This window comes from Lampris incognitus, chromosome 3 (genome assembly GCF_029633865.1).
Source record: "Lampris incognitus isolate fLamInc1 chromosome 3, fLamInc1.hap2, whole genome shotgun sequence".
In the NCBI taxonomy this organism is placed as follows: Eukaryota; Metazoa; Chordata; class Actinopteri; order Lampriformes; family Lampridae; genus Lampris; species Lampris incognitus.
The window spans coordinates 7,800,401-7,814,041 of NC_079213.1; the positions used below are offsets into that span (position 1 = coordinate 7,800,401).

Consider the following 13,641-nt stretch of genomic DNA (forward strand, 5'->3'; position numbering starts at 1 on the left):
CCCCACTCTGACTCTTTCCCTCTCCTCCCACTCTCTCCCTCTCATTCCCACTCTCTCTCCCACTCTCCTTCACTTTCTCTCCCTCTCACTTTCTCCCTCTCTTTCCCACTCTCTCCCTCTCTCTCTCACTCCCCCACTCCCTCCCTCTTGCTGCCACTCTCTCTCCTTCTCTCTCACTCTCTCCCTCTCCCTCACTCTTCCTCACTCTCTCCTGCTCTCCTCTCTCTCATTCTCTTCTCCACTCTCTGTCACTCCCTCTCCCCCTCTCCCCCTCTCTCATTATCTCCTCCACTCTCTCACTCTCTCCCTTACTCTCCCACTCTCTCTCCTTCTCTCCCACTTTCTCTCTCTCTCTCCCTCTCCCTCTCTCCCCCTCTCTCATTCCCTCCCCCCCCACTCTCTCACTCTCTCCCTTACTCTCCCACTCTCTCTCCTCTCTCTCCCACTTTCTCTCTGTGTCTCTTGCTCGCTCTCTCTCCCATTTCCACCGGATGTCGTTCGCCCGCGGACAGAGGAATGTCTCGGGGTGTTCTGACCGACCACTTTCAAAGAGGCAGGTAAAGTGGAAAACAGGAGCTCAACAGTTAATGGTGAGAAACCCCCCCCCGAGAGGAGAGCGACTCGTAAAAAGAGAAAAGGGAGACCAAATATTGGCTGCTGCTTTGGAAACCGGTCTGCTTCGCGGCATTCGCCTTTTCCCCCTGCAGCAGTAGTAAAGTAGACGCTTCTCGAGGAACCCGAGGTGTCGTGCGGGCACAACCGGCTCTCCATTCGTCTGATGTTCAGTAGGGGAGGACTCTATTGCCATGTTGGATCCTATCCTCAGCAACCTCCAGCTTAGTGAAAGGGGTCAGCGGGGATGTTTCGGCCTCACAGAGTTTCTGTCTGAACATCCACCGGAAGGTTCTCCATACCGAAGAGGGTTTGTGTCGCCACATCAGGAGACATTATCGTAGTTAGCGGTTGTCGTCCCCAAATCAGCAGTAGATTCACACTGACTGGCTCAGCCTTCTTGTCAGATCTAATTGAAGATATTTTCCTGACACGTCAGGTTCATCGCGTCAGAGGTCAGAGGTCACCTACAGAATGCATGACCCCCTGGGGCCAGTGAGATCTTGTTGTTGCTGTTTTTTTTATAGCCAGCCTGTTGGATTGACAGATCTCTGTATTCAGCTCACCTCCTGACTTCATCTTTAACCTGTCGTTCAGATACGCCGCTGCCCAAATACGCCGTTCATCTGAGATGCTGCTGTGAGTCGTGATGCTGTAATGTGAAGTTAGTTTCAAAGGATGCCAAGTCTCAAATGTAGTGCTTCTTATCTTACGACTGGTGAAAGATGTAAAAGCTCCTCCCTGAATGACTGGAGAACAGGTGAATGCAATGAACTAACTGGCAGGAAAGAGGACCAGCCGTACCCGAGGCACCTGAGGACCCGATTGAGAACCACTGGTTTCCAAAACCATGGTACGATATTAAAATGCAGTTGTAGGGGCATCCAGATGGCGTGGCGGTCTATTCCGTTGCCTACCAACACGGGGCTCGCAACACAAAATGAAAAAGACCCTGTTCGTGTTGGTCGGCGTTGGTCATTTCAGTTTCACTACTGACTGTATGTTGTGTAATGTTGTGCACTCATCCATACACTACATGCTTACTAATATCTATTCTCTGTGTGTGACAATAATAATAATACCAATTATTGTACACAACAACAAAAGACAAGCCGTTCAGAGGAAGTGAGCGAGAGAGAGAGAGAGAGAGAGAGGGGAGATGAGTCTTTAGATGGGAGGTGACGGATGCTGTAGATAAACGCCGGCCTCATAACAGCCATGAGGAGCTGCTCTGCAGATCGTTGTGTGTTTCTGAACGCTCCTCGTTTAGCGCCATGGTCAATAACGCTTAAGTAAAGGTTGCCTGTACAGCATCCAGCCATCCATCCATCCATCCATCCAGCCAGCCAGCCAGCCAGCCATCCATCCATCCATGCATCCAGCCAGCCATCCATCCATCCATCCATCATCCATCCATCCATCCATCCATGCATCCAGCCAGCCATCCATCCATCCATCCATCCATCCATCCATCCAGCCAGCCAGCCAGCCAGCCAGCCATGCATCCAGCCAGCCAGCCAGCCAGCCATCCATCATCCATCCATCCATCCATCCATCCATCCATCCATCCATCCATCCATCCATGCATCCAGCCAGCCAGCCATCCAGCCATCCATCCATCCATCCAGCCAGCCAGCCAGCCAGCCAGCCATCCATCCATCCAGCCAGCCAGCCAGCATCCATCCAGCCAGCCAGCCATCCATCCAGCCAGCCAGCCATCCATCCATCCGTCCATCCATCCATGCATCCAGCCAGCCAGCCAGCCAGCCAGCCATCCATCCACTCATCCCGGCCTGGGAGCCACATGGCCTCCTGGTCATTCCAGAGGAGAGTGTCTCTGTCTGTCTCTCGTCTGTTTCTCCTTCTTCTCTCTCTCTCTCTCTCTCTCTTTCTCTCTCTCTATCTCTATCTCTCTCTCTCCTCATTGGTCCATTATCAATGCCAGGCTTTCCCCTTACTGGCATGAGGCCTTTTTAACGTCGAGTCTCCGTCAGTGTGTTTGGACTCTGTTGTGAGTGATGGAGCGTCTCAGTCTCCCGTCCTCCTCTCAGATGTTTATATCTCCGCCCATCTGTCCCGCAGCGCTGCAAGAAAAACATTGAACTCCAGTCCCCATAAACCATTTAAACAAGGGTTTCGGTTTTCTCTCACCCCACCCCTCCACCCCCTTAAATGACTCATAAGCTTCCTATTAGATGTACACAAAAGAAGGAAATATATTCTCATGGTTAAAAAAAAAAAGAAAGAAGAAAAAAACCTTAGAAAACCCCTCAGAATTGGTCCTGTGTAGTGTTTGTGTATTGGGTGTGTGCACTATTGGGAGAACCAGGGCCCGGGCCTTTCTGTTCTGGGTGTGTACTTCTGGACCCGTATAAGGGGTTTTTTCTTCTTGTTTCTCTCTCCGGGGGGACCCGCGGCACGTAAATACAACGGGTCATTTGGGGCGACGACGTGTTTCGCGACACGCCAAAGCACACGCCGGTCGTTTTTAGCTCACGAGGGCCCCCTGCTGGTTTCAGCGTAATAACGGTAGTTCAGGATGAAGCAGGTGGAGGAGGGGGGGGGGTAAAGATGGGGTCGTTGGCTGTACAGTCGGGGTATGTAGGTCAGTGATCCAGAAGATTCACGACCTTCAAAAATGACAGGGAAGGGCGCGGCCCGGGACGTGACGGGTGAAGCAGCTGGGAGACGTTAAGAGTGGAGAACCCGTCGCTGACCCAAATCAGGACGCTTAAAGTAAACAGACCTGAAAGGATGATGGAGGTAGAGTGGCATAGAAAAGGGTGAGAGAGAGAGAGAGAGAGAGAGAGAGAGAGAGAGAGGAGCGAGCGCTCGAGCGGAAACTTGTTACCGTGTGAGAGGGTCGAGAGGCGGCAAGCTCCAATTCCCGAACAGTTCGTCCCAGTGACCCCGAAACCTCCCACATGTAGCCCAGATCCCGTGTCGCCGCGGCCCGCGGACCCTCGACAGATTGATAAGTGTTCCACGCCTGCGAGGGGTTAAAGTTCACCTTGCAGACCCATGCAGACTCCCAACACGGAAACAGTTGATGCCCCAAAGCGCGGACCGCAGAACACATTCCAGATTAGTCGGGGCCGTCAAGCCCACACACACACACATTAAACACACACATACATACACACACACATAAACATACACACACACGCTAATTCAAACACACATGCATCGTTATCCTCATCATTTCTATGTTTATAATGCCAAACATGTTATTGTGTATTTCGATTGTATGTTATTCCTTGTTTGGTGTTCTTGAGCAAGGCACGTAGCTGTTCCAGTGGAGCTAGCTGAAGGCTTTAATGGACGGCTCCTCCTAACGTGAGATGGGAAGGAAGCCGGGCCAGAAAAGGCCACTGCATCAGTCAGGGAAAGCACAGACAAGACACATTGTGGCGGCTCACGTTGTTCTAGATTGTTGTTTATTTGTTTGTTTTTCCCGAACAGGGGGAAGTATTTCCGAGGGAAGAAGCTGAACGGGGAACACGAGATCCGCGTGGAACAGGTGAGGTTGTTTCAAAACCACAATCTGTTTTATTTTTCTCCCCCACATCGGACACGTTGACAATCTATTTGCATGTGTGTATAAACGCAGTTCAGCAACTGCTTTGTGTGTTTGACCCGAGACACGAGGTGTTGGTAAAGTTCACGGCTGTGAGACGTGACATGACAGGTTTACAGTCACAAAGGAGATATTCTCAGTCTGCATGTTAAGATGGGCCGTGTGTACACGAGGGCTTTTAGAGCTCCTCGGTAAAGTACAGCATGGTGACCTCTTTATCCAGGACTGAAGTGTGTATCAGTCAGACTTTAGGCCTTGTGATGGATTTGATGCGGTAATTCATACTGTTGTGTCGTGGGTTTCCCCCGGGGGGCTCCGCTTTCCTCCCACAGTCCAAAGACATGTAGGTCAGGTGAATCGGCCGTACTAAACTGCCCCTGGGTGTGAATGTGGCGGCCCTGTGATGGACTGGCGGCCTGTCCAGGGTGTCTCCCCGCCTGCCGCCCAATGACTGCTGGGATGGGCTCCGGCATCCCCGCGACCCGGAGCAGGATTAGCGGCTTGGATCATGGATGGATGGAACTCGTACTGTATGGACACAGACTGGATTCAAATGGGCCCCAGTGTGCAGTGGATTGTGGTCGGTCAAGGCGCCTGTCCGGGGGGAGGGGGAACTGGGGGGAATAGCGTGATCCTCCCACGTGCTACGTCCCCCTGGTGAAACTCCTCACTGTCAGGTGAAAAGAAGCGGCTGGCGACTCCACATGTATCAGAGGAGGCATGTGGTAGTCTTCAGCCCTCCCCGGATCGGCAGAGGGGGTGGAGCAGCGACCGGGACGGCTCGGAGAGTGGGGGTGATTGGCCGGATACAACTGGGGAGAAAAAGGGAGAAAAAAATCCACAAAAAAAAAAAAAGACATTTCCACAATCCATCCATCCATTATCCAAGCCACTTTTCCGAATTTGGGTCGCGGGATGCTGGATCCTATCCCAGCAGTCATTGGGCGGCAGGCCCGGAGACCCGGGACGGGCCGCCAGACCATCACAGGGCCTCCATGCTACCATTGTAGTGTAGCGAATTCGGGTAGCAGCTGGGAACCGCCGCAGCTGGTACGCAAACCCGGGTCTCCCGCACCAGGGGGGCAACGTTAGCCAGCTGACTAAAGGGTCCGACCTCATTTCCACAATATCAGCTAGCATTTAGATTGGTTCTTGGAATAAAATAGCCCATAAGAGGCTCCCCATCACATTGTGGTTTATTAGAGACTTGAACGAGTCACGTTAACCCAACAGCTACTTAAAAGAGCACCTTTGATCTGAAGCTAACTGCTGTTAAGCTAGCACCGCGGTGTCAAGTGTATATGAAAAACTATCCAAAAAAAAAGTTTAAGTCTAGACGCACAGGATTTACAGTGGGTAGATAGCGTCTAATTTCCCACAAAATTCAGCTCGGTGATACATCTGCAAGCCATTGTTGTCTTTGAAATGGAGTGGCGGATCTTTTATGGGAGAAGGAAAATGACGGACCGCAGAAAAGCCGGACCGGTGACTTTTACGGCCTGTTTGCTCAGATCTTGTACTGTTGCGGTCACATCCAGTCCTTCTGAACCCCGACAAGAGGGGGAAGAGGGGGAGCGGGTTGGCGGGGCTTGGATGGTAAGCGTTAAAGCCAAGTTTGTTTGTGTTTCTGAAAGATGTGAGTTTAATTTGCTTGGGGTTTATCGTGTGGTAGCGTAAGAACCGTTTACACTCCCTTCTGAGAGAAGAATAAAAAGAATATCAAAACAACACAACACATGAAAACCCCAGAACATGTGGCAGTGTTAATTAGCTCCCTTAAATCAACAGTGAGGGAGACCGCAATGGGGGGTCGCACCCCACGTGGCTCCGGAGTCTCGCTAGCTGCGAGAGTGGCGGCATTGACCTACTTTGTTCTCGCCAGACCCTCGTCTCTTTCCCAGAATCCCCTCCTCGACTTCAAGGAGAACCAGCCGGGCGCTAATTGCCTTCAGCGGCCGGCTCCACCTTGCTGCCTCAGGACTCCTCATAGGCTGTCTTCGCTCCTCGCAGGGAGTCCCCGCGACGCCGGAAACCTAATCCCTGTGTGAAAAGCTAGCGTCGTGCCGAGATGAAGCCTTTCAGAAGAGGACAATAAAAGCAGAGCGAGGGGCCTCTCCACTTTCTCTCTCTCTCTCGCTCGCTCTCAACATCTCTCGACACTCTCTCTAAACTGGTGCCCACATGCTCCAAACTGACATAACTCATTCTTCTGCTGCTCTGCTGCCATATAAGGAACCATCTGCAGCCTCCAGCTCACAGACGTGTGATGCTGAGAGACTCGGAGATTCCTGATGTCTGTGAGTTGGACAGCCATGAGAGAAAGGGAGAGACAGAGAGACAGAAGAGGTGAGATAAGCGAGAGAGAGGAGCAAAGATGAGAACAGACATCGCAGAGTAGGCTGACCAGATGCAAACAATCTAAATGTACACTTATAATGTAAGTTACCAATGCAAAAAGGTATGGCACTTCGATATAATGTGGATTAATTAGGCTTAATTAGACCTGTTTATTTATTTATTTATTTATTTATTTATCCCCCATCTCTTACCCCCCCCCCCCCCAATTGTAGTTGGCCAATTACCCCACTTTCCGAGCCGTCCCGGTTGCTACTCCCCCTCCTCTGCCGATCCGGGGAGGGCTGCAGACAGACTACCACATGCCTCCTCTGATGCATGTGGAGTCGCCAGCCGCTTCTTTTCACCTGACAGTGAGGCGTTTCACCAGGGGGACGTAGCATGTGGGAGCATCGCGCTATTCCCCCCAGTCCCCCCCCCCGAACAGGCGCCCCGACCAACCAGAGGAGGCACTAGTGCAGCGACCAGGACACATAGCCACATCTGGCTTCCCACCCGCAGACACGGCCAGTTGTGTCTGTAGGGATGCCTGACCAAGCCGGAGGTAACACGGGGATTCGAACCAGCGATCCCTGTGTTGGTAGGCAACGAAACAGACCACCACGCTACCCGGATGCCCTGTTTTGCATGTTAATTTACAACTAATCAAGCTGCAGTATTGCTGAGCAAAGGCATCTAAGCAAAAGAGATGGTGTTTATTATTGGATGATAATCACAATTGATCATTAAATGAATGGAGAAATGTACTTTCATTATTTTGGTTGAGAATGCGGGGATGCTGGCCCAGTTTGTGGGACAAAGGGTCATAATGCAGTGGGACATTGGTTCACCCCAACAGACAGAGCGAGAATGCATTATAAATGACAAAGGTTCATGGACGCCTCCATTATGAATATGGGTAACTGTGAATGGGAAGGGAGAGAGAGAGAGAGAAACTGAAATTCCCCACAGGGCCAAGCCTAACGTAACACTGGTTCGAACCCCACGCCATCCCAGGTCCTTTCTGTGTGGAGTTTGCATGTTCTCCCGTGTCTGCGTGGGTTTCCTCCGGATGCTCCGGTTTCCTCCTCCCACCATCAAAAAGACATGCATGTTAGGGTTAATACCACTGTCTGTGCCCCTGACCAATGCAATGGAAAGAAGAAGTGGAGTTGGTCCCCGGGCGCTGCAGCTGCCCACTGCTGCTAGCTACAGTGTTTTGGGATGGGTTAAGTGCAGAAGATGAATTTCCCCACGGGGATTAATAAAGTACTTTTTTTTTGGTGATTTTGATATACTCTATTGATCCCCGAAGGGAAATTCTTCTCTGCATTCAACCCATCCTAGCTGTGTAGCTTGGAGCAGTGAGTAGCTGCCGTGCAGCACCCGGGGACCAACTCCACTTCTTCTTTTCATGCAAACTCCACACAGAGGACGCCCCGGGACGACCCCCAAGGTTGAGCGACCCCAGGGCTTGAACCCAGGACCTTCTTGCTGTGAGGCCTCACAGCGATCACTGCACCACTGCACCACCATATCTATCTAAACATGTCCATGACTTCAGACTGCACCAGTTTGCATGTATATTCACATGTATGTCTTATTCTCTCCATGGCGCCTGTCTCACCCGTCTAGTTCTCACTCAGTCGTTAAGCAACAAGCGAAGTGTTATCGCATCGACTATTTCCTCTGTGAAGCCACAGAAAGCGCCATTCGCGCCGGACGATTTACATGTGGAACGGCAACAGCACCTGCTAATAATTAGAAGTTGTTTGCTAACGTAACTCAATGGATGACCTGTAAATCCTTGATTGGATAGTTTTGGGCAGCATGGGGGCGCAGTGGTGAGTGCAGCCAGAAGGTCCTGGGTTCGAGCCTCGGGGGTAGTCCAACCCTCTGTGTGGAGTTTGCATGTTCTCCCCGTGTCTGCGTGGGTTTCCTCCCACAGTCCAAACACATGCAGGTCCGGTGAATTGGCCGAACTAAATTGTCCCTAGGTGTGAGTGTGTGTGTCGGCCCTGTGATGGACCGGCGGCCTGTCCGGGGTGTCTCCCCGCCTGCTGCCCAGTGACTGCTGGGCAAGGCTCCGGCATCCCCGTGACCCTGAGAGCAGGATAAGCGGTTTGGATAATGGATGGATGGATGAATAGTTTTTAATGACGTGTTTTGAACACTGCCTGTAAGGGACGATTCCTTGTCTTGGAATTAGCTACTAGTTAAATCTGGGCTTAATCGATTTGTACATGGTCTCTGATAAGATAAAGATTGTAAAAAAAAAAATTTTTTTTTAATGTTAGGTCATTGCAGGATAATCTCTAAATATTGTAAAGATGTTTAAAGATGTTTCTCATTTCTCCGCATGTGTGGAAGAAATGGAGGTTGTTTTTTGTACCAGGCAGGCGAGCTGTTCACTTTCCCTTCAGCACGGCGAGGCGTAAACACCGCAATCGATATTAATTGACAAACTCAGCCGATTAGAAATCCGGGAGGCCTGCAGATGGTCCAAGAACAATGGTGAGTCTTCAGGTTCATCCCGTGTGTCCGTCCGTCGGCCGGGTTGCCGGCGGCCAACATCTGCTCGGCAGTCGTATGACCTCAGCGGGAACAGAGCACCTCCGCCCGCTCCTCGCTCCCCTCCGCCACTGTACCGCCACAGCCCATTGGTTGCAGGTTATCCAAAGCCCTTTCTGGCCCGCACTCGCACCCAAGGGTGCAGGGCATCTGTGTTGATCTCGCTGAGAATGGATGGCTTGTTTTGGTACCCCCTGCCATAGTTTGGGTAAGTCTGGGTGGGAAGCCAGGGTTAACAGATTGGCGTATGAATGCCGTCTGTTGTTCTGCTGAATTTAGCGTCCGTGTGAAACAATCAACTTGTACTGCCTCGGTGGATTGTTTCCCCGCTGAACAAGGTGTTTGTGATTACCAGCAAATAGTTGATAGCTTGAGGCCTTCCAGTTGCATCAGTTTGTGAGTCAGCCAAGGTGAACAAGCAATGGCACTGTTTTCTAAACTGGTTGCCAACCAAAAAAAAACAAAAAAAAAACGTTCCCCGATCCTAAATCTGAGAGGACAATTGTTTTCTCACCAACACAATATGTTTCTTTACAGTGTGATGTGAAATAAGTGAATACTGTGTAGTAGAGACCACCTGCAAACCGTCTATTTTTTTCCTCTTTTGCACTCAGCTGCGTAACATTTTGAGGCCCGTGTTGTAGTCTGGAAATCTAGCACGGTTTTGTTGTGCGTTTCATCAAGTCATAATGTCCAGTGGCGGCTGGCGCTAAACATTTTTTTTGGAGGAGGGGGGGGGGCGCAGTTTACCTTGGCGCAGCACTTCTGACAGCTGCTTTAATATCCACACAGTCACAGAGTTATTCAGAAGGACGATGTACCCTTTTAGATTTTATCAGGGTTCGTAGACGGTGGAGGATTGACAGCCGAGACGAGACGTCGTGGTGGGTGCGAACTTGATTGACAGCCACGAGAATTGTCCAATCACATTAGATCAGAAAACATTAAAACAATACCAATTCGCTGCCAATAAAAGTGGGGGTGTCTGGGGCGCACAGAATGGCGCCCCCTGGAAAATCTGAAGAAACCACTTAAACAGTAGCCTCAGGTCACCTGCTCGCCACAAGTATGAGGGTGTGGAGTTAGAAAACAACGAGACAGGAGACGTGAGAGTAGACGTAGTCGAGGTAGTTTACTAGCTCCAACTTGGCATGTCATACATTCGACAACGACACTGAACTGTGTACCGGAAGCGGAAGTGCATTATCTGACCCCTCGCCTCTTCCCTTAAAGGTACACCATCCTCTTAGGTGAATGTCTCTCGTTATATAGATGTGGGTCACCACAAGGGCTTACATAAGGTATCGTTTGGCCGGCGGCCCTCACCCAGGAAGTATATGTATTCAGACAGAAATCAGCCAAACACCATTTGGAACCAATATTTAATGGCTACTGACAGGCGCTCACAGACTGAACAACACTTCTATTTCAAATTATCTGCATTATACAACTAAGTTATATTCAACATGTTTAAGTAGATTTTCATCTGTTGATATTTGAAGGGGGCGGCGCCCCAGCGCCCTGTACTGGCCAGCCGCCGCTGATAATGTCACTGATGTTTGAGCAGTCTATTAGTTTGCTGATGAAGTGCATTACTAGTAATTGTACAGGTAAACTTATTAGCATAACGCACGGACAGCATCACATTGAAACATGGCAGCATCACAGTACTGATCTGATAAGTTCATGTCTGAAAACCTTGAAGACGTCATAATCAAACAGGGTTTCATTTGTAAATGACCAATATTAGGTTCTTTTATTATACCGTTACCCTTAACTGTTTTAAAAGGTCTCAAGAACTGTGAGGGAGTGGTCTAGTCCTCATTAATATTCAGGAGCTGACCTTTTAGCGACAAGTACAATCTAGGTTGGGTGGTAAGGGTGGGCGGGGTTTCATAGTTTGATGATTTGATCTGATTGGCTGTATGTAAATGATGTAAGGGTGGGCGGGGTCTCATAGTTTGATGATTTGGTCTGATTGGCTGCATGTAGATGATGTGGTAAAGGTGGGCGGGGTTTCATAGTTTGATGATTTGATCTGATTGGCTGTATGTAAATGATGTAAGGGTGGGCGGGGTTTCATAGTTTGATGATTTGGTCTGATTGGCTACATGTAGATGGTGTGGTAAAGGTGGGCGGGGTTTCGTAGTTGATGATTTAATCTGATTGGCTGTATGTAGATTATGTGGTAAGGGTGGGCAGGGTTTTGTAGTTTGATGATTTGATCTGATTGCCTGTATGTAAATGAGTGTCTGATGACATCATGACTACTAGAGGACAGAGATCAACTTGGAGAAGATGAACTAAGTGGAGCTCTTTTAAAAAGATAAAAATGGCTACCCTTTATACTTGGAATATTTTTTTCAGTTGAAAGGAGTACAAAATGCATGATTGTTAAAGTATTGTGTAACGTTAGAAAATACTCGTGTTTTGATTCCGGTCCGACTTTAACCGTTGCACAAGACTACTCGGCTCTCGCAAAGTAAATTTATTCTAATATTATCATAAGTCATTCATTTTGTGTATTGCATTTAAACTGACTGGTCTTGTCTCGCTGCTTTTGCCAGAAGAAGGGAGTTTCAGAGTTTCCGATTAACCGGTTGTCACACGACCACATGAGAATGCGTCGTAAACACCTGAGGCTCAATGGCGCCGATTAGTACGGCTCTAAAAATATTCCCCAAGAACTCCAGATGAGCTTTGCGTGCACCACCGTCTGAAGGTGTTTACCGCGCTGGACTAAATGTAGAATTCCATGTGAGCAATGCCCCCATGCCGGTGTTCACAAGGTGAAACGGTGACCCCACACTACAATACTCCTTTGTTAGGAATATGCTCAGCAGTGGTGATGAACGACATACTTTGTCTTTGCACAAATTTATAGTCATCGCTGCTTGAACATGCATTTTGTCCGACTGCAGACAAATGCACCAAAAAAAAATGCTTTTGTCAAACCCATCACATTCCTGTGGAGATACAGTAGAGTTTAAACACAGGCCTGTTGTGTTCCTCAGCGCTGTCTCCACCGAGTGATTCGGCCCGAAGCCATTTTAATTCAGCTTTGAATGCAGGTCAGCAGATGAGAAGAATCAGCTCCGGGGGCAGTTGTGCCATGTATCACTTCCTGTTTTCCTTTCCCAGGGCAAGAGCTGCCCCCGAGGCAAGTGTATGAATGCGTTGCCCTGACGGTAACCATGGTGCTGGGAAAAGAGGCTCCTGTCCCGCATGTTGGGCCGGTGTCCCACACCGACCACTTCATCCATTACCGCCCAATGACAGCGCTCTTTGCTGCTCCTCTTGTCCAATCACAGGAGACTTGGCATGTCTTGGCGGCTCTTGCCAAAACGTCGCCCACTCTCTGGTTTTATCTGGTCGCAGCAAATGTCAGTGTGGGCCCCTGTGGGGGGAACTGAGCATGCATTTGTGTGTGCGTTTGTTCGCCCCCGTGCGTGCCTATGTGAGAGCATTGTGCAACTCACACTAAAGACCTTCGCGCTATGTAGATAGTTTATATCTGGGTGTGCATGCGCCCACGAATGTGCATTACAGTGTGGGACAGCGAAGTGTGCTTTTGTGTGACCGTGGGTGTGCGTATGTTTGTTTCGGTGTGTATGTTTTGGCTTTAAAAGAGGAGCCCTCCCTGGCAAGGCGTGTGCCTCCAAGCCCACAGATGTTTCCTTTGAGAGTCGTACATCTGCAGAGAGGAGCTGAGGAGAGGACAGGAGCCAAATCAACGTCCTTGAGAAGCACTGAGTGTGACTGGCGCCTCGTTGTCCCATAAATGAGATTACGGCATTTACTCACCCTCTGCTCTGCTCTGTGAATGCAACACAGTAAATAAGAGAGAGAGAGAGAGCAAGAGAGAGCAAGGGGGGGGGTAACTGGAAGAAAAGGACAGCTTGGTTAAGTTGGAATCATGTTAAAAGGAATGTCAAACTCCTGCATTCAGAATTGGCGATGGCATTCCTGCAGGAAAATAATGATTTTCTGTCTGAGGAAAAGAAGAACATGTGCAATGCTGGTTGGTCTCAGTTGCAATATCACTACTAACATTTTTATGCAGATGTAAGCCTGACTGGTAAAGCAGGATTTTCAGTGGTTAAGCAGGCTTTACTCCCCATCCACCTAATCGAGACAAGCTGTCTTTACCTGATTTGCATAGTACAATAGTAATAGCCCCATCCCAAAGTCAAATGCAAAATATCCTCCGGAAATTTCAAATCTATCTCCCCCTCAGCTCTTTCTGCCTCTCTTAACAGTTAATGTCTGCCTCCCCTTGCCTGCATTCTGATAATCCCTGCCCATTAAAACCAAAATAGTCTCAATCACACACTCGGCTCCCTGGTATACTCCTGAAATCCATGAAATGAGATCCCATAAGCGCCAGCTCGAAAGACTCTGCAAGAAAACCAGTTTAACAGTGCATCCCCAAGCCTACACAAGCTACCTTAATCTACAAAGATGCTGTCATCACAGCCTGGTCCACCTACTACTCACACCTCACACACTCTGGCTCCGCCAACCCAAAGGCTGTCTTTTCCACAATA

The 13,641-nt window shown here is 49.5% G+C and overlaps 1 protein-coding gene across 1 annotated transcript in view; it reads left to right on the forward strand.

Annotated features, from left to right (window-relative positions):
* The window catches only part of LOC130109110 (synapsin-3-like), a 174,020-nt gene that overhangs the window by 2,178 nt on the left and 158,201 nt on the right, over nucleotides 1-13,641 (forward strand). The window contains exon 2 of the mRNA XM_056275851.1: nucleotides 4,075-4,132. Coding sequence (XP_056131826.1) covers nucleotides 4,075-4,132 — 58 coding nt within the window. The remainder of the gene's footprint in view (nucleotides 1-4,074; nucleotides 4,133-13,641) is intronic.